We start from the raw sequence: 21,336 nt of genomic DNA on the forward strand, positions 1-21,336 counted from the left end.
TTACCACCTGGACTCAGCTGTATTGGAAATCGAATCAGTAACAGCTGATACACCTCCTTAAAAATCGGCTATTGGTATCAGCCCCCAAAATGTCTATTGATGTACCCCTACAGTATAGTATAGCATAATACAGTATCATATAGTAGGCTAGGATATGTATTATCATTAAATATCATATCATATCCTGATATAATATAATATAATATAATATAATATAATATAATATAATATAATAGTGTTGGGAACACTGTTAATTCCTCACCTTGGGGATCCATGGTCAATGTTGCTATTCACATCAAAGATCACAAGGAGTATTTGTGTTGGGATAATGAATATGCAGGTTGGGAGTGAAGACTCAGTTGTATCAGGGCCTGTATTAATTAATCGGATGGGGAAGCTCTAATGATTGTGACGATTATTGTCAGAACCCCCTCTCCTCTCACAGCAGGTATCCAGGCTCCCAACCACCACAGCCCGCCCCCCCCGCCCCCCCCCCCCAGCTCTAGGAATGAACCCTGGGGTCCAGGCTCCCCACAAGACCCCCTTTGCAGACCCAAGAGGGAACCCAGGAGTCTGGGGTGGGCTGCCAGGGGTGTCACCCCGTTTGCCCGGCCTGGTGGCCCCATGATGATGCCTCTTCTTTGGCCTTTGCCTTCCAGCCATGACGAGGATGATGGGGAAGACACTGGTGCTGTTCTCAGCCATACTGGTGCTCCTGGAAGGTAAGTAGTACACAGGGTGGGGTGTTTGAGGTGGGGGTCTCTGCTCTCCCCATTGCAGGGTCTGAACTGGGGGCTGGGCCATGACAGCCCAGACACCTGGGTTCTCCCCAGCTCTGGGAGAGGGGAGAGGTCCAGGGTTTGGAGCAGGGGGGCCTGGGAGCCCTGACGCCTGGGTTCTCTCCCTGCTCTCCAATAGCTGGAGTTGGGGGGGGGTGTCTGTGTCTCCCTGGGGCTCTGCTTCCCTCTGCTGGCTGCAGTTGGGCTTCATGTATGTGTGCATGTCTGTGTTTGTAGGCAGTCAAGGTTCTTTGGGTAGATCTGATATCTTTTATTAGACCACCTGAGTAGTTGGAAAAACATTCTTAGCAAGCTTTCAGGCACAGTGCATGTGGGTATGTGTCCCCTGGACACCTGGCGGGGGGGTGTCCTGGACCTCTGGGTTGTTTTTGTATGTTGAAGCATATGTGTGTGCATGTGTGTCTGCATGTGAGAGTGCATGTCAGGCGCCTAGGGTAGTGTGCACATGTGTGTAAGCAGACACTCCTGCAGCGGTCATGGCAGGATCTCCAGCCAGGCCTTGTGTCGTCTGGCTGCCTAGAGATGTGTGTGTGTGTACGTGCGTGTGCGCGTGCATCCTTCCGCCCCCACCCCCGAGAGACTTTCCAGGGCCCCATCCCCTCCCTGCTCCCCACCAGCTCCCCCACCTGGGAGCTCTCATCCAGCTGCTGGACCCCAGGCACCTGCCCCCTTCCAAGGAGCCTGGACTGTGCCCTTCCTTCCTCAGCCTCCAATCTCACCTTTCTCCAGCTGAAAGCATAGCCGGGTTGAGGATGGCCCAGCTCCCAGGGCCACTGATGAATCGTGCCGCTGCCTCTCTACAAAATCCACCAGTCTCTTGCCAACCTCTGGCATCTGCAGACTCCATTCCCCTCCCAGGGATGGGAGAGAACCCAGGCATCCAGGCTCTGAGTCCCAGCTCCCCCTGCCCTCATATCCCACCCCCACTCCCCGCCAGAGAACCCAGGCATTCAAGCTCCCAGCACCCCCTGTTCCAGCCCCACAGCCTCAACTCCCCTCCCAGCTTCAGAAGAGAACCCAGGCATCTGGGCTCCCAGTTCCCCCTGCTCCTCCTTAGCTCCCCTCTGCTGAGACCTCTTTCATCTCCCAGTAGCCAACAGAAGACCCATGTCAACACTCCCATGTCTTCTGCCAGCTGTCTTCGTTCCCCCAACAGCCACCTTCTTCCCAGAATGCACTTAACTTGGTAGGAACAAATGCAGTCTTATTCTTCCCTTCCCTCTTCCCTCTCAGGTGGCACCGAGGGCCGGCACGTGGGCCGGGACTTTATCACAGCGTTCATGCAGAACAGCGCCACGTCCAGGGAGCCCAGCTTCCAGCTCTTCATGACTGGCTTCTCCCCAGTCACGAAGGTCAACGTGTCTACCCCCAACGGCACCTTCCACAGCACTGTGGTGGTGGAGCATGGGAAAACAGCCACAGTGCAGCTCCCAACCTTCGTGGAGATGTGGGGCACAGGGAGGTTCAACAAGACCATCCTGGTACAAGCAGACCAAGACGTGGCTGTGTTGGCCGTCAACTACAAGCTCTACACAGTGGACACCACTGTGGTGCAGCCTGTGGGGAGCCTGGGGACAGAGTACTATCTGGTGACACCTAGTGGCAAAGTTGAAGACTCCTACAAGGAGTTTGCTGTCATCGCGGGTCAGGTTCCTGCCACGGTCACTGTCTCCCTGACTGCTCCAGTGACCTTTGAGGAGCAGGTATACAAAGCTGGCGAGACGCTCACCCTTCAGCTCCAGCCCTTCCAAGCCGTCCAGCTCCAGAGCCGGAACGACCTATCTGGGAGCCATGTGGTGTCCTCGCAGCCTGTGGCCATCCTCAGTGGCCACAGCTGCGCCTCCCAGAACAGCCCCTGTGACCACGTGGTAGAGCAGCTCCTACCCGTCCCCAGCTGGGGAAGCTCCTTCGTGGTCCCACCGTTGCCCTTCCAGCGCCGGTATGACGTTGTCTACATTGTTGCAGCCCAGAAGACTCGCATGAGCTACCGTTCCGGGAGGACTCAGCATTGGCGGGACATGGGAGCTGGGCAAGTTCAGAAGCTTGAAATCACCCGGTCCAGAGCCTTGTACATCACCTCCACCACTGGCATCCAGGTCTTATTCTTCTGCACAGGTGGCACCAGCCGGGACATGAAGTTCGACCCCTTCCTCATCACCATCCCACCCATCTCTGACTACTGCCTTTCCTACCACCTGGACGGACTGCAGGGCTTTGAGAACTATGCCCTTGTTGTGACCAAGAGCACGGCCACCAAGGAGGTTGCCTTAGATGGGCACCCACTAGCTGACATCAAGTGGAACGCGGTGTCTAACACAGAGTATTCATGGGCAGAGTATGGCCTGGGGGACAGAGGTGGCTCTCACACCCTGACGCACCCCAATGAACCCTTCATGGCACTGAGCGTCGGGATCTCGTCAGAGTACTCTGGCTATGGCGCAGCAGGGCTCTGCGGGTGCAGTAAGTCCCTTTAGCCTATCTAGAAGTATCACCCAAATAAGGACCACCATTGGCCTGTCTAGGGCAGATACCACGCAACAAGGACCACCGTTGTCCTGTCTGTGGGAGATGTCACCCCAATAAGAACCACTCTTGACCTGTCATGGGGAGTTGTCATCCTAACAGGGACCACCATTGTCCTGTCTAGGGGAAGAATCACCCCAATAAGGACTGCCATTGACCTGTCTAGGGAAGATACCACCCAACAGGGATCACTGTTGGCCTGTCTAGGGGAGGTGTCACCCCAGTAAAGACCCCTAGGTAAGGAATCATCCCAATAAGGACCACCATTGACCTGTCTAGGGGAGAGACCAACCTACAGGGACCAGCGCTGTCCCATCTAGTGGAAGTACCAGCTCACAACAGCCACCATTGTGCTGTCTAGGGGAGGTACCAGATCACAGGGGTCACCTTTGACCTGTCTGGTGGAAGTATCAGCCCAACAGGGTCCACTGTTGACCTGTCTAGGGGAGGTACAAGTCCACAGTGACCATCGTTGTCCTCTCTAAGGGAAATACCATCCAACAGGGACCCCCCATTGTTCTGTTCAGTGGAGGTACCACCCAACAGGGACCACTGTTGTCACAACTAGCAGAGGTACCAGCTCACAACAACCACCCTTCTCCTGTCTAGCGGTGCTACTGCCATCCCACAGGAACTACCATTGTCCTATCTAATGGTGGTTTCACTCCACAACAATTGCCATTAGCAATGCACACACCATTGCCCTGTCTAGCAAAGGTGTCACACCACCATTTTTGTGTGTAGATAAAATAACACTTCACAAGAACCACAGTTTTCCAGTCTACCTGAGGTACCACATGACAACAACCACCATTTTCCTGTCTAGTTGAGGCGCGACCACCCCACAGGTCCCCCCCATGTCCCATCCTAAACCATCTAATCTCCTGTCCCTTGAGGGGGGTCTCATGTATGGTGTGTTTCCACCCCCTATGACCTTGCATCCATAGCTCAGCAGCACAACCATACTCTAGTAGACATAAGTGTCATGACATGACCAGAGCACAGCCAGAATAGTCCTCCATTACTCTGGCAATAATCAGCTCCTCATTAGGAATTGTCCCTCATCCTCCTTTAAGCTGGGTGTGGGGGCTTCTCGCCCCCACACCGGGCTACATGCTAGTGGTTTCACAGCCACCGTCTTTGCTTAACCTGCCACCACCATGTTCTTTTATAGGCAACCCCATTTCCTGTAGCAACACCACATGCCGGAAGATGGAAACGTGCCAGGCCGTGGACTGCCGCCCTGTATGTGTGCCCACCTCTGGGGCCTCCTGTCAGGCATGGGGGGCATCAAGGTACCACACCTTTGATGGGCAGGATTTCGAGTTTGGTGGCACCTGCACCTACTCCATCACCAAGACCTGCGGCCCAGACAAGACACTGCCAGCTTTCACTGTTGAGGCCAAGAGCAAACAACGGGGCAATACACAGTCTACCTATGTCAGCAAAGTGACCATCCAGGTCTATGGGATCACCCTCTCCGTGGTCCAGGCTGAAGATGGGTTTGTGAGGGTAAGAAAGCGCTTGGTTTTTTCAATTCCCTTCTTAACATTGCCCAACATTTTATTGTAGTGGTAGAGTGTTGTTGTAGCCAGGATGGTCCAGAACTGATGTGAGAAGCAAGGAGTTTTTTACTGGCCCAACTATATACCTGGGATAAAGTCAGATAAGCTTTTACATGGAAGACCTTCTTCCTCCAGTCTCCAATTCTATGAAACAAAGAGACCTGAGGAAGGACGTCCAACATTCGAAAGCTTGTCTGACTTTATCCCAGCTACAGAGTTGGTCCAATAAAAAAGATGACCCTAAGAAATCCTTGCCTCTCAGAACACTTGATTGGCTCTTTGCATACAGAGCTGATGTTTTTGGAGAGCCATTCAATCTCTGGTTGTACTAGATGGTCTCTTGAGATCTCTTCCAGCTTTCCTTCTCCATCATCTGTGCTTACTGAGTGCAGGAGCTCTCAACAACAATTTCAAGGTCTCTTTTCAGAGTCATCAGTGCTAGTTCAGAACCCAGCCTCATATCAGTACACAGTGATATTTGTTGCATCTCTTTCTCCTCCCCAAAATGGGATTGCAAGTTGTAATGTAACCCAAGACATCCCAAAGTTTTAACCAGGCCTAGCAAGCTAGAGCCAATCACTGCCAGTCGACATCGCCCATCCCTTGAGTTGAGGATGATCTCTACTGCAGCTCATTGGTAGGTTTAGAGTCCAATCTTTGAGCCACAGATCCGTCCACAGATGTTGCAAGTCTTTCCGCAAAGAATAGTAGGCCAAAGACTGGGATTCTTCTCCCTTTTTTTCCTCTGCTCTCTCTTCTCTGCTTTGAGAGTGAGACGCTTTACCCTGAAATAGGGTACCACTTCGTTGAGGTTGTAGTGCCACTGGAGTTGGTTGGCAACCAGTTCCTCCCAGCTCTTGATGTCAGCATCCTATTCTATTTTCTTGAGGTATTGGCATCTGTTTTCTCGAGGTACACTGATAATCTCAACTTCTCTGATCCAACAGGGCCTCTCTTCATCAAAACAATGAGCTCAGTCATGAGCTAATCCAGGCTTTTGAAAAGAGGGGTGTATATAACACAGCCAGGAGGGGATTTAGGGTGCCTCCCTAAAAAAAAAAGCAGAGAGGGTTGTTAACCCCGGTGGAGTGGAGAGATTAGAAGGATTCAAGGTGGTGACAATGAGTCATGTAGGCTGCCTTGCTACTGGTCCCCTTTCATTCCCACTCCATCCAGACTTTACAAGCAACTGCTGGGAGAAGCAACAGCATTTCAATTCAGGCAGCACTGATGGAGTCAATTGACTATATGACTGTAAACCCAATTAGGTGGGAATGCCCTCCTGGACCTTGTCCTGGCCACAGGTGAGGGGACTCCAGGTCCTCGACCACCTGGGCAATAGCGATCATCGCCTGCTGGGATTCACCATCCAGCGCAGGGTATCAAGGGCCTGCAGCAAAGCAGTAGCCCTGGACTTCAAGAGGGCCAACTTCAATGAGTTTAGGAGATTGGTAGGGGAGGCACTGGGGTCCTGGAAGGCAGGGGAACTGGGTGCCCAAGATGAGTGATCATTCGTTAAGGAGATAATACTCAGAGCCCAAGGGGTGACAATCCCAATGAAAAGCAAAGGGGACAAGAGTGCCTCCTGGCTCACCAAGGGCATTTGGGAATGCCTGATTGCCAAAAAGGAGGCGTACACCTAGTGCAAGGGAGGGGCTATCACCAAAGAGGAGTATACCTCTACCGCTCAGGTCTGTAGGGGGGCTGTTAGGAAAGCTAAGGCAGATACGGAGCTAGGGCTAGCATCAAGGATCAAAGATAACAAAAAGTCCTTTTTTAAATACATAGGGAGAATGAAGAAGGCCCTGGGTAATGTGGGGCCCCTGCAAGATATGCTTGGCGATCTGGTGGTTGCACCAGAGGAGAAAGCAGACCTCTTTAACAATTTCTTTGCCTCCATTTTCTTGTGGAGGGACTGAGACTCTGCTACTGAGATTCAGGATGGACTCAGGAGAAACTCTGCCAGCCCTAGGGTCAGGGAGGGCCGAGTTAGGGAACTTCTGGAGCGGCTGGACGTGTTTAGATCAGCAGGTCCAGACGCTCTCCACCCCAGGGTGCTGAGGGAATTGTCGGGGTTATCGAGGGGCCCCTGGCACGGCTTTACAAGCACTCGTGATGCTCAGGCCAGGTGCCGTGTGACTGGAAGAAGGCCAGCGTGGTCCCCATCTTTAAAAAAGGGAAGAGGGAGGACCCGGGCAACTATAGGCCCATTAGTCTTACTTCAATCTTGGGGAAGCTTTTTGAGAAGATCATCAAGGAGCACATCTGTGATGGGCCGGCAGCAGGGATGATGCTCAAGGGCAACCAGCACGGTTTCATTAGGGACAGGTCCTGTCAGACCAACCTGATTGCCTTCTATGATCATAGATTTTCATAGACATTAGGGCTGGAAGGGACCTTGGGAGATCATCGAGTCCAGCCCCCTGCCCAAAGGGCAGGAAGTCAGCTGGGGTCATAGGATCCCAGCAAGATAAGCATCCAATTTACTCTTGAAGGTGTTCAATGTAGGTGCTTGAACCACCTCCGCTGGCAGACTGTTCCAGACCTTGGGGGCTCGGACAGTAAAGAAATTCTTCCTTATGTCCAGCCTGAAACGGTCTTGCAGGAGTTTGTGACCGTTCACAAAATCATTGGACGCAGGTGTCAGGGTGGACGTAGTCTTTCTGGACTTCAGAAAGGCCTTCGACACTGTCTCCCACCCCATTCTCATTAAAATGCTAGGCATCTGTGGCATTGATGCCTGCACAGTCAGATGGATCGCAGATTAGCTGAGGGGTTGTACTCAGAGAGTGGTGGTGGATGGGTCATATTCAACCTGGAGGAAGGTGGGCAGTGGAGTCCCCCAGGGCTGGGTCCTCAGGCCCGCACTGTTTAATTTCTTTATTAGCAACTTGGATGACGGGGTGAAAAGCACCCTGTTTAAATTCACAAACGACACCAAGATTTGGTGTGAGGTGAGCACGCTAGAAGGGAAGGACAGATTACAGCGGGACCTGGACAGGTGACAGGGGTGGGCAAATGAAAATAGGATGGGATTCAATACTGACAAGTGCAGGGGGCTGCACTTGGGCAGTAGGAACCAGCAGCAGACCTACAGGCCGGGGAACTCCCTACTCGAAAGCACGGTGGCAGAAAGAGATCTTGGGAGTCATTATTGACTCCAGGATGAACGTGGGCCGACAATGCGAGGACACGGTCAGTAGGGCTAACGTACCTTGTGCATCCACAGATGTATCTCGAGCAGGTCCAGGGAGGTGATCCTCCCCCTCTGTGCGGCACTGGTCAGGCCGCAGCTGGAGTACTGCGTCCGGTTCTGGGCGCCGCACTTCAGGAGGGATGTGGACAACATGAAGAGGGTCCAGAGGAGGCCACTCGCATGAGCGGGGGCAGCAGGGCAGGCCCTATGAGGAGAGGCGACAGGATCTGAACCTGTTCAGCCTCCACAAGAGAAGGCTGAGGGGGACCTAGTGGCTGTCTATAAATTTACCAGGAGGGACCAGCGGGGTTTGGGAGAGACCTTGTTTCCCCAAGTGCCTCCTGGAGTAAGAAGAAATAACAGCCATAAGTTGCTACAGTGTAGGTTTAGACTAGATATCAGGAGGCGCGACTTCACAGTCAGGGCGGTGAGGATCTGGAACTGACTTCCAAGAGAAGTGGTGCTGGCTCCTGCCCTGGGGGTCTGTAGGAGGAGGCTGGACGTTTACCTGGCTGGGGTCATTTAAGCCCAGTTTTCTCTCCTGCGCAGGGCAGGGGGTCAGATTAGAAGATCTACAAGGTCCCTTCTGACCCTACTTCTATGAATCTATAACTATTGGAGTGTGCATTCAATTGCTATATTACATATATAATGCTTTTTTTAAAAACCCCAACAAACTAGTTAAAAAATAGTCATAGAATCAAAGAGAAGTGGGGCTAGAAGGGACATCCAGAGGTAACATCTAGTCCAACCCCCTGCCTAAAGCAGGATCAGCCCTGTCCAAACCATCCCAGACATATCTGTTCTCTGACTTCTTAGCAGATCTATACAAGCAAACCTGATGCAACCAATGCTGGGGGTGGGGACTGGGCTGTGCCAATGCTTCTGCTGAGACTTAAAGACTGAGTCAGGGTTAGACAGATTTGGGATCAGGAAGAAATTTTATGACCTGGTCAGCCTGATATGGACTTGGGGGGGTGTTGCCTTCCTTGGTAGTGGAGCATGGCCTCTACCTGGGATCTCTTGAGCATCTATTAACAACCTTTTCCAGCAGCAGGATATTGGCTGCCATGGTCCCCCTGCTTTCTCTATGGTAGGGTTAGGTGTGACGTCTGCTGTCATGTCAGGGTTGACAGTAACTTTACAAAGAGGTGAGATGCTGAATGTGTCTGGGAAGGTTTGGACAGTGCTGATCCTGCCTCAGGCAGGGGTTGGACTAGATGTGACCTCTGGAGGCCCCTTCCAGACCTGCTTCTCTATAAAATCATAGAATCACAGAAAATGAGGGTTGGAAGGGACCCCAGGAGGTCATATCTAGTCTAACCCCCTGCTCAAAGCAGGACCAGCCCAAACTGCATCATCCCAGTCAAGGCTTTGTTGAGCCCTATGACTCTAATCATTATGATGGAGTAGGATGGAGAGGTGGGAAAACGTCCTTGGATGCTGACTGCAACCTTTTGGCCTGCAGGTGAATAATGAGAGCGTCTCCCTCCCTGTCACCCTTCACGGAGGCAAGGTATGGGCGTACGAGAATGGGGCCTCCGTGGTCATTGTGACTGACTTCTCTCTAAGAGTCTACTATGACTGGGATGGCATCTTGGTCGTCAACATCTCCAGCAGCTTTGCTGAAAGCCTGTGTGGCCTGTGCGGGAACTACAATGGGAACCCCAAGGATGACTTCACCACCCTGGCTGGCACCCTAGCTGTAAGCTCCAGTGAGTTCGGGAAGAGCTGGAAAGTACCAGACGGAGACCTCTTTTGCTGGGATGAATGCCAGGGGGACTGTCAGTTGTGCCCCCCAGACCTGGCCAGCAAATACCAGGCTGAATCCTTCTGCGGTTGGCTCACTAAAGAGACAGACAGTCCTTTCAGCCAGTGTCAGCCTGTCATCGACCCACACCCCTATGTGGATGCCTGTGTCATCAGCATGTGCCAGCAAAACGGTCACCAGGAGGCACTGTGCCAGGCACTGAAGAACTACACCGATGCCTGCCAAAGACAGGGGATCCCAGCCACTGACTGGCGGACACCCACAGCCTGCCGTGAGTCTGTTTGGCATGGGGAGATGTGTGATATAGTCCTGGGGTATGGAAGGGATGGGGAGATGGGAAACATGGTATGCATGGAAGAACGTAGGATCATAGGGATGGAATGGACTCCACCTAGTCGAGATGTGAGCAAAGTGGGGTCAGGAGGAGGGAATAAACCAATGGGAAGACATCTGGGGTGGTGGAATCTTCTCCCCTGGGGACCGTATTGCTAGGGCTGCATCCAACTAGCTCAGGAGGAGACTGGTGAAATGGTCTTCCCATGAATAGGATGGGAGCTCTAGGGGTGCCAAGACAGGCAGATGGGAGCAGCAGCTAGGAACTTTTAGGTCCCCAAATCAGGTAAAAAAAACCCCTCCACCTCCTCTCAGCATCTTCCCCCTTCCTTTCCATGCTGTCACCTTTACATTCCCCCTTCCACTTCCTGCCATGGATGCCCCAAAATCAATACCTGCCCTGTTTCAGCTGGGGTATGCAGGGAGCCAGGCTCAGCTGGGGACAGCAGCAGCACATGGTTGGGGAACGTGGAGAATCTTAACTGCTTTGGGGAATTAAAGAAGTCCCCAGATGCTGCTCCCATAGCATGGTACAGAAGGCATGGGGAGTCCACTGCTGGATCACCCCTAGGTGGGTTGGACCAGGAGATGTGCCCTGGTGGACTGGGGCACTCTCCTCTCCTGACCCACACTGTCCCATCCCTCCCACAGCCCTGGCCTGCCCCGAAGACAGGCAATACAAGTTCTGTAGCTCCGCCTGCCCCGCGACCTGCGACAACCTGCTGGCCCCAACGAACTGCTCCCTGCCCTGTGTGGAGACCTGCGAGTGTCGGGAGGGCTTTGTGCTGGATGCTGAGAAGTGCGTGCCCAAGGGCCCCTGTGGCTGTGAGTTTGAGGGGCACATCTATTCCCCTAGGGAGAAGTTCTGGGGGGACCGAGCCTGCAGCAGGTGGTGCCTCTGCAACCCTCAAACCGGGCACGCCGACTGCCAGGAGGTGAGCTGCAAAACTGGGGAGGAGTGCCGGGTGGAGAAGGGAATCCAAGGATGCTATCCCGCCAACTACACCTCCTGCACGTCCATCGGGGACCCGCACTACATCACCTTTGATGGGAAGAGGTTCGACTTCCAAGGCAGCTGTCTGTATCAGCTTGCTGGGCTGTGCAAGAAGCCCAGAGACCTGGTGGACTTCCAAGTCTTGGTCCAGAATGACAACCGAGGCCTCACGACTGTGTCCTTCACCAGAGTGGTGGAGGTCAGAGTCCACGGGATCAACATCACCATCAGCCGGGAGCATCCAGGACGGGTCTTGGTGAGTTCAACCATCTCTCTGTTCTCAGTCATTGTCTCATTGTCTCAGTGTCCCAGAGTTGTCTCTTCCTGGTTTCAGCCATCACCCCATCTACTTAGATTCATAGAAGTAGGGTCAGAAGGGACCTTGTAGATCTTCTAGTCTGACCCCTGCCCTGGGCAGGAGAGAAAACTTGGGTCAAATCACCCCATCCAGATAAACATCTAGCCTCCTCTTAAAGACCCCCAAGGTAGGAGCAAGCACCACTTCCCTTGGAAGTTGGTTCCAGATCCTAGCTGCCCTGACCATGAAGTAGTGCCTTCGGATGTCTAGTCTAAACCTACTCTCTAACAACTTATGGCCGTTATTCCTTGTTACTTCGGGAGGCGCTGGGGGAAACAAGGTCTCTCCCAAACCCCGCTGTTCCCCCCAGTAAGTTTATAGCTGGCCACCAGGTCCCCCCTCAGCCTTCTTTTGCAAAGGCTGAACAGGTTAAGGTCCTGTAGACTCTCCTCATAGGGTCTGCCCTGCTGTCCCCGGATCATGCTCTCATCTTCCTTCTTCACTTGTCAGCATGTCCTTTCTTCCTTTGACCTATATCTAGAGCAGAGCTGAAAGGGATAAGAGGAGGGATTTTCCAACCAAAAGAGGCTAAAGTTTTTCTACAGCAGCAGGACTTTGGCCGCTGTGGTCCACCTGCTTTACCTGGGGCAGGTTTGGGTGTGAGGCCTAGGGTTATGTCAGGGTTGCTGATAGTTTTACAAAGAGGCTGGATGTTGGACATGTCTGGAATGGGTTGGATGGGGCTGGTCCTGCCTCAAGCAGAAGGTTGGACTGGATGTGACCTCTGGACATCCCTTCCAGCCCTCCTTCTCCGTGACTCTTGACTATGACTCCATGACCTTTGGAGGTCCCTTCCAGCCCCACTTCTCTATGACTATGACTCTGTGACTGCTGAAGATTCCTACCAGCCCTTCATCTTTGTGACCTCTGGAGGTCCCTCCCAGGCCTACTTTTCTCTGATTATGACTCTATGACCTCTGGAGGTCCCTTCTAGCCCTACATCTCTATGACCTCTGGAGGTCTCATCCAGCCCTGCTTCTCTGTGACTAGGACTGTATGATCCATGAAGGTCTCTTCAGATTTATAAAACAATCAAAAATATTTATAATGGATTTATAAGAGGAAAAAAAATTGTCAACCCAACTTATATTTTGATTTATAAGACAAAAGAAAGTCAATTTCAATGTGGAGCAGGGATTGGTGGGGCAGGGCAACCACACCACTGCCACCCCACAACCCCCCGATCCCACCCCAGCAGTGGCTGCATTTTATTGCTGATGCCCACTGCCAATCTCTGACCCGTCCTAGGTGAATGGCCTGCTGACCCACCTGCCCTACAGCACTGCTGGGAGCCAAGTGGCCGCTTTCAGGAGGGGCCAAGAAGCCACAGTCCACACTGACTTTGGCCTCATTGTTGCCTTCGACTGGCAGAGCCAGGTAGTGGTCACCCTGCCCAGCACCTACGCAGGCACTGTGTGTGGCCTCTGTGGTAACTTCAATGGGGACGAGGGCGATGACCTGCTCATGAAGGATGGCAAGGCAGCCCCAAGCCCCACAGCCTTTGGACAGAGCTGGAGGGCAGAGGCGACGCCAGGGTGCGCTGAGCCCGATGCACCACAATGCTCCCACTTCTTAGCCATTGAAAGGAAGCAGAAGCGGTCACTTATGGAGTGTGGGATGATTCGCAACCCAGCTGGGCCCTTCCGCGCCTGTCACGGCACAGTGGACCCCCAAGGCTACTTCCAGGACTGTGTGTATGACTACTGCTTCTACCGGGGACACCAGGGCATCGTGTGCCAGCTCGTGGCTGCCTATGCCACTGCCTGCCAGGCTGCCGGGGTGGCTGTGGAGGCCTGGAGATCCAAGACCTTCTGCAGTGAGTGTCTCCAATCAGGTCTCTCCTAATAGGATCAGAGTATCCCCACAAAGGGGAAAAGAGTTGGTGTCATGTTCAGTCCAGCTTGGCATCTCTGGGTGGGTTGGGATCAAAAGATTTTGAGTCAAGAGGGGCCAGGAGCCTGGATGCCTGGGTTCTCTCCCCAGCTCTGGGAATTCAGTGGGGGTCGGGGGTGTTAGGGCAGCGGGGGTCTGGAAGTCCGGACGCCTGGGTTCTCTTTCCACATCTGGGAGTGACAGCAAATGGGGTACGGCGTGGGAACCCAGACACCTGGCTTCTCTCCCCAGCTCTGGGAGCAGGGAGTGAAAGCTCATGGGTTAGAGCAGAGGGGCTAGGAGACAGGATCTCTGGGTTCTATTTCCATCCCTGTCCTATGCCTCCAACCTATCTGCTGCTCTGCTTTCTGCTCCCTGTGCTCCCAGCCCCACCTGCAGTTCGGCTTTCCACTCTCTGCCCCATCCACTGCTCTTCTTTCTGGCCCCTGCTCTGTACTCCCTGCCCCATTTGGTGCTCTTCTTTCTACCCCCTGTCCAGCTGCTGCTCTGCTTTCTGCTCTTGCCTCATTGGCTGCTCTGCTTTCTACTCCCAACCCTGTACTCTCGGCCCTGTTTGATGCCCTTCTTTCTGCTCCCTGCCCTGCACTCCAGGCCCAATCTGCTACCCTGCTTTTTGCTCCATGCTGCATCGGCTGCTCTGCTTGTCCTCATGTCCCCTCTTGCCTTCCCCCACAGACCTCCCTTGCCCCCGTGACACCCACTACGAGTTGTGCGGCCCCGGCTGCCCGGCCACCTGCTATAACCCCTCCTCTCCAGCCACGTGTGATGCACTATGTGCTGAAGGCTGCTTCTGTGATGCTGGCTACATTCTGAGTGGGGACCGGTGCGTGCCAGCTGGGGAGTGTGGCTGTGTCCACCAGGACCGTTACTACAACCAAGGGGAGATCTTCTACACCGATGCCTCCTGTCAGGAGAGATGTCGGTGCCAAGCCAACGGGACAGTAATGTGCCAGCCAGCCACATGTGGAGCCAGTGAGGAGTGCCGTGTGGAGCAGGGCATGTTAGGCTGCCACCCCACACGCCAAGGCAGCTGCGTGGTCACAGGTAGCTCCCACTACATCTCCTTCGATGGCCGGGCCTACGATCTCCAGGGCTCCTGCGCCTACATCCTGGCCCAAGACTGCGGTGAGGACCAGGGGCCAGGGAACTTCTCGGTGGTGGTGGAGACCAGCAGGTCCAGGGAGGGCAGCATGGCCATGGCCAGGGCAGTGGTAGTCTCAGCCTGTGGCCACACCGTGGCCCTGGAGAGAGGCATGCCCTGGAACGTCACGGTGAGTCCTCCCAGCATGAGCCTGGGTTTTGCTGGTGGTGGGTCCTGGGCCCAGACCATGGCTCTTAACCTTCTTAGAGGCCAGATTTCCCTTGTTAGAGTCTGTAACCCCTCGTTAGAGTCCAGGGCCCCCTCATTAAACTCTAGACTTCTTTTTAGGCCCCAGGGACTCCTCCCCACCCCCACCCCCAGCCCATTAGACTTCATAACCCTTTCCTGGGCTCCAGGTCCCAACTTGTTAGACTCCAGGTACTCCCTAATTAGATCCCAGATGTCCCTTGTTAGGCCCCATCCTCCCTTGTTAGACTCCAGAACTACTCATTAGAGCCCAGACTTCCCTCATTAAACTCCAGGTTAATCAGGCACTGATTAAATGACACTTCCACTCCTTCCCCCCAACCCCACTTGCTGGACTTCAGGCTTCCCCTCGTTAGGCTCCAGATACCCCCTCATTAGACTCCATGTGTCACCTTGTTGTCCCACCAGACTTGGGTTGTGAAACAGCAGATCTGCTGGGCTTGTATGTGTCACAGATGTCTGGGTTTTGAGTGTGTGTGTGTGTGTGTGTGTGTTGCATGAGAAGGGGACACCTGGGTTCTGCATGTGTATGTCTGTGTCTGACATGGATGACTGGAGTGTGCATGTGTGTTTGTGTGTGTGTGGGAGTCAAATCCTGGGTTAGGTGTATGCAAGTACACACACATGTTTGTGGCCTGGATTCTATGCGTGTGTGCATGTGTGCACATGTGCATGTCCCTGATGCCTGGGTTGTATGTTTGTGAACATGTTTACATGTGTGTCCTGAATGCCTGGGGGGGGGTGCATGTGTGTGTGCATGTGCACTCATTCCGACACCTGAGTTGTGAGTGTGTGGGCATGTTTGGGCGTGCATGTGTGTCCCAGATGCTTGGGGGGGAAGGGGAAGGGGAAGGGGGAGGGAGAGAGAAAGAGAGAGCAGGCCCCAGCTAGTGATTTCCACACAGCTGATGAACTTCTCTGCCATTTCCCCAGGTGGACAGAGAACTCTACACCCTGCCCCTGGCTCTGGCTGATGGGAAACTTTGGGCCAACCAGGAAGGGAACAACATCATTATCCAGGCTGCCTCCGGCCTCCAAGTCCTCTATGACACCTCCTCCTATGTCCTGGTGACTGTCCCCAGCACCTACCAGGGCCGCTTGTGTGGCTTGTGTGGCAATTACAACGGGGACGAGAGCGACGACTTCCTGCTGCCCACTGGGAAGGGCACCCAGAACGTGGATGAATTTGGGGCCTCCTGGAAGGTTGCAACAGACGGTGTCACATGCTCCGACACCTGTGGAGACCAATGCCCCATCTGCGATGAAACCAAAATGGCACCCTACCTGGATGACACCTCCTGTGGGCTCATCCAAGCCACAACCGGCCCCTTTGCCAGCTGCCACTCGCTGGTCAACCCCAACCACTACTTCAACCACTGCATCCATGATATGTGTGTGGCCAAGGGGACCCAGGAGACCCTCTGCCAGAGCCTCCAAGCCTATGCAGCTGCCTGCCAGGCCGTCGGAGCGCAGATCAGAGCCTGGAGATCCTCCACGTTCTGCCGTAAGTTTTCAGAGATGCCTACAGCCATCACCTTTGCATAGACTCAGAGAAAAGCCAGGCTGGAAGGGACCCGTGGAGATCATGTCCCTGCTCCAGGCATGATAGGCTCCATCAAAACCATCAATCCCATTGCCTAAAAGCCCCCTAACCTGCCCCAGGTGAAGCCAGGGGACCAGGGCTGGCAGTATCCAGCTGCTATGGGTGAGCTGGTGGGGTGTTCAATGCCAGGCAGAAGCCATGCCTCCTGCTACAAAGGCAAAGTTCCCCCAGTCCATACCAGTCTGAATCAGAACCTCCTGGACCTCAGTGCTGGAGGACACTAGGGACAGGAACAGATCCCAGCTCACTCTCACCTCCAGCCTCCGCTCCCTGCCACCATGTGACACAGGCCTATTTGTCATCCTCTGGGGCATGGGCCTAGGCTCACCATGTAACCAGATGAGGAGGCTGCAGAAAAGGATGGCAATTGATTACTGGGGACAAATCGTAAAAAAAAGGCACAGGAGTGGAGGTCAAAGGTTCAGAAACAAGGGACACGTTGCATCTACACATGCACTTTAATGTGCATTAATGTATTTTAATGCTCATTAAAGTATCACTAAAAAAAACCCATGCTATTTAGTTAACATGCATTAAAATAAGCTAAAGTGCATTGTGTCACTTAAAAACCATGGGCATTTTTACATGTGCTGCAGGACATGGCGCCAGGTCCTTTAATTAGCAAGCTGTGCTAATTAAAAGTGTCCACATGTTACGTGTATCACATTCCTGGGCTGAAAAAATGGTGGTGGTGCACTTTGAACTAAAGCTTATGAGACATGTTTTATTTCAAAATGCCCTACTGCTGTTTTGTCAGTGCGGAGACGTGCAGTGATGCTGATACATGTGACATGGGAGTCTGCTCTGACACACTAGAATTGCACTTCTCACATGTATATAGGAGCCCCGTGCTCTTTAGTTAATGTACATTAAGACAAGCTGATGTACATTAACACAATGGAAATACTAGATTTCATGTGTATTAACTAGAGGGAATTAAAACACATGTAGATATGAAGAGTGCCAAGGGGTGAACACCGAGCAGAGCACACCAGACAGCACCCACTGGCTCCTGAATGAGTCCATGGAGCCAGTGGACACTGTCCAGTGATACTCTCCCCGGAGACAGGAATGAAGTAAGGTGAGAAAAATGTCCCTACAGTCCTCAAGGACACTCCTGGCTAGGGCCTCCTTTCTGGTATATAGCCAGCTTGTCCAGAGCCAGGAGGTTGACCAGGAAGTCCTGGGCCTTGGTGGGGCCACAGGTGGGAAGTGCATAAATGAAGAAATGAGGGGAACAGTGGAGGTTCTGGGGGAAGCAGTGCAGGGGCTGCCAGGTAGGTGTGCACCAGCATCCGCCTCTGCTCTCAAAAGGGGCAGGTGTCGGGGCATCTGTGAACTGCTCCAGATACACACCCGTAGCAATGGCTCTGTGGAGCAGCTGCCAGCTGAGGTCCCTGGGGGCTCACGGGATCAGGGTGGAGTACAGACTTCTCCACCCAGGACCCTCACCTGCAGTGTCCCACCGCTTCCACGTGACAGGAGACCAGGGCATGATGGACCTAGGGTCCCATCCAGGACAGGGCCACTCTTCTGTTCTGATGTGGGAGGTAGATCAGAGCCTGGAGGGTCCTAAAAGAGTAGGAGCAGGGACTTGGGGTCAGACAGGAGCAAGGCAGAGGGCAAAGGAGCACTAAGTTAATGTGCATTAAGACAAGCTAATGTGCATTTACACAATGGAGGATGCATCTGCACGTGTACTTTAATGTGCATTAGCCTATTTTAATGTGTATTAAAACATCACCAAAAAACGTGCTCCTTAGCTAATGCACATTAAAATAGGCTAATGTGCATTTTTCTAGTACCTCACAATGGAGGTACTAGATTTAATGTGCATTACCTAAGTGCATTAATTGAACTTATAGATGCACCCAGAGATAATAGATTTAATATACATTAACTAAAGCACGTGTAGACACCAAGGAAGTGGGAGAGGTTTGAGAGCCCTCCTATCAGGGGCTCGATAGGTCCCCCGGGGTCACCCAATTCCTTATGAAGCTCCTCAAAGGAGCCACCAGGTCTGAGCAGGGCTGAGGTCCCAGCCACCTTGGGTTCAAATCAAGGTCCAAACAAGGCTGCCCCAATGTCAACTGACCTCCTTGCACCCCCCCGAACCGCTGGTGCTTCTTGCTCCACCCCCAGCTGTGTGCGGTGGTCACGCACCTCTGCTTGTCCTCCCCCTCCAGCCCTCCTCTGTCCAGAGTGGAGCCACTACAAGCCCTGCACCCACTCCTGCGCTTTCACCTGTGCCAGCCTGGCTCACCCAGTCCACTGCACGCAGAGATGCTATGAAGGGTGTCAATGTAACGATGGCTTCCTCTTCGATGGGGACAAATGTGTCTTCCCAGATACCTGCGGGTGCTTTCACAACAGGAGATATATCCAGGTAGGCCCACCGGTTATCCCACAGTGCCCTAGGCTTTGCGCACCCCCTCTGCCTGCCCCACAGCTTCGTCATTAGAGTCCAATCCAGGAGAGACAATTAGAGGGTGGCTGGTTCCTAGAAGGGCTCCTCTTATGAAGGAGTGGAGCTAGAGGGGACCTCCGGTCATCCATGCCCTGCCTGAGACAGGATCCATCCTGTCCAAACCATCCCATCCAGATCTATAGTCTAGCCCAGAGCCCTGGATTGGGGCCCTGGACTCCTGGTTCTAGCCCAGGTCTAGGGGATTGTGGGAGCCTGGATGCCTGGCTTCTGTCCCAGGTCCAGGGCATTGGGACCCCGGATGCCTGGGGTCCATCCCAGACGTAGGGGATTCAGAGCCCAGATGCCTGGGTTCTATCACAGCTCTAAGGGACTGGGGGCCGAGACACCTGGGTTGTATTGCAGGTCTAGGGGATTGGGGCCTCACATCCCTGGGTTCCTTCCCAGGTCTAGGGGATTGGGGGCCCAGACTCCTGGGTTCAGGAGGGGATTGGGGCCTGGAGGTCAGAGCAGGATGGGCCGGGAGCCTGGACACCTGGGTTCTTTCAGCCACAGTCGGAACGGACCCCAGGGCCCAGGTCTCAGCCCCGGCATGACTGACTCTACCCCCTCCACTTTCTCCCCCCAGTCCCAGACAGCTGTGACGACCCACAACTGCACCCAGCGCTGCACCTGCCACCTCCGCAGCGTCCTCCTCTGTGAGGGCAGTGCCTGCAATGCCAGGCAAAGCTGCTTACTCAGCGCCGGGACCTGGGGCTGTGCCAGCCAGGACGGACTGTGAGCGCCAAGGCTGACGCCCCACCCCTGCCACGGGACCAGCTGGGATGCCCCCTGCCACACCTGCCTCAGGGGCCAGATCCAGGATACTACCAGCACCACCCAGCTGGGGCCTTCCTGTGCTTGGAGAACTGGTGGCAGCCACAAGGGGGTGCCATTGTCTCAGTTGTGTCCCCCACCCCCAAAAGCAATGGGGTTTGGGGGGGTAGATCAGTGGTTCTCAACCCTTTCAGACCCCATACACCCTTGTTAGACTCCAGGTACCCCTTTGTTAGACTCCATACCCTCTTGTTAGACTCTGTACCCCGTTGTTAGACTCTGGACTTCCTCATTAGACTACAAGTCCCCCCTCATTAGACTCCAGGTCCTCTTGTTAGATTTCAGGTTCCCCCTCGTTAGAATTGGGATCCCCTGAGTAGATTCCAGACCCCCTCATTATACTCCGGACCCCCTCATTTGACTCCAAGCCCCCCGTGTTAGATTCCAGACTCCCTTATTACTCTCCAGACCGCCTCATTAGACCCCACACCCTTCTGTTAGATTCCAGATCCTGCCTTATTAGACTCTGGGCCCCCTCATTAGACTCCAGACCCTCTTAGACATGTCCTGGTCCAACCAATCCCCCCAGCCACCCTGTCACCCACCTCCAACGCCCATTGCCCCAGGAAGTTGGTCCCAAGAAAAACAAAGAGACAGAGACTATGGTCGTTACTGTATTTTCTGCATTACAACATGTACCCCTTTCCCCCGCCCCCCCAAAAAAGCAGATGTGTCATACATCAGACATATGGTAAGCAGCTAGACCCCCAGCCCCAGACTCGACCCCGCACCCTGGATCCAGCCTCGAGTCCCTGTGAGCTGCCAAACACAGCTAATAAACACCCAGGTGAAGCCCCTGGTCTTTCTCCCTGCAGCAATGGGTCTTTTTTTGGGGGGGGAGGGGAGCTTGGGACCAGCCCCAGGTGTCAGTATGAAGGGAAAGAAGATGTCTGGGCTCCCTATCCCCCTGCTCTTACAACCCACACCCCCTACCAGAAAACCCAGGCATCCAGGCTCCCAGCCTCAGTTCCCCTCCCAGACCTAAAGAGAGCCCAGGTGTCCGGGCTCCCAGCCCCCCCGCTCTCACCCCACACCCCAATTCCCCTTCCAGAGCCAGACAGACCCCAGGTGTCCCAGAGGGAACCCACGTGTCCAGGCTCTCTCCTGCCCCCCCCCCCCCGCTCTCACCCCCCAGCCCAGGCACCCAAGACCAGGCTGGGCCTGGCACCACCAGGGGGCAACCCTGTGTCACGGGCCCAGGTGAGACGGCAAGGTCCCTGAATGGCGGGGAGGGGGTCGAGCTGGGGGAGCTGGGACACCTGGGTGCTCTGCAGCTCTGGGAGGTGGGGGCTGGGGGTTGAAAGCAGGGGGTAGGGCTGGGAGCCTGGACACCTGGGTTCTTGGGGGGGGGGTTGTCCCTAACCCTGGCACTGGTTTATCCACCCTCTCCCATCCTACCTTACCCCTAAACCTCCGAGGCCCATGGGCGCAGCAGGACCTGGATTACAACCTCCTACTGCTCCTGCCCCTCTTTACCCCAGAACTAGCTGCACCTTGGGCCTAGAGTGGGGATGGCCCAAGGGGTTTGGGCACCACAGGGCTGCTCTTGGGGCCTGATCTCTAGACTGGGGACCTGGAGCAAGGCCCAGGCAGCCTGGGCCCCTCTGGGGTGGGTAAGAGTGGGGGGTAGGGGGGCAGCCAGGATGTGGGG

General features: G+C 54.2%; 1 protein-coding gene across 1 annotated transcript; it reads left to right on the forward strand.

Moving 5' to 3' along the window:
• Positions 1 to 661: 661 nt before the first annotated feature.
• LOC149861633 (IgGFc-binding protein-like) lies at positions 662 to 20,499 on the forward strand. Its single transcript, XM_090052299.1, has 10 exons — positions 662 to 722; positions 2,034 to 3,260; positions 4,498 to 4,835; positions 9,553 to 10,126; positions 10,840 to 11,438; positions 12,789 to 13,356; positions 14,109 to 14,704; positions 15,715 to 16,285; positions 18,571 to 18,770; positions 19,438 to 20,499. Exons 1-10 carry the CDS (start codon positions 662 to 664, stop codon positions 19,588 to 19,590), a joined length of 4,887 nt encoding a protein of 1,628 aa, XP_089908425.1. The 3' UTR covers positions 19,591 to 20,499.
• Positions 20,500 to 21,336: the final 837 nt, after the last annotated feature.

Source organism: Crocodylus siamensis, chromosome 6 (genome assembly GCF_052110815.1).
Source record: "Crocodylus siamensis isolate JL-2025a chromosome 6, ASM5211081v1, whole genome shotgun sequence".
NCBI lineage: Eukaryota > Metazoa > Chordata > Crocodylia > Crocodylidae > Crocodylus > Crocodylus siamensis.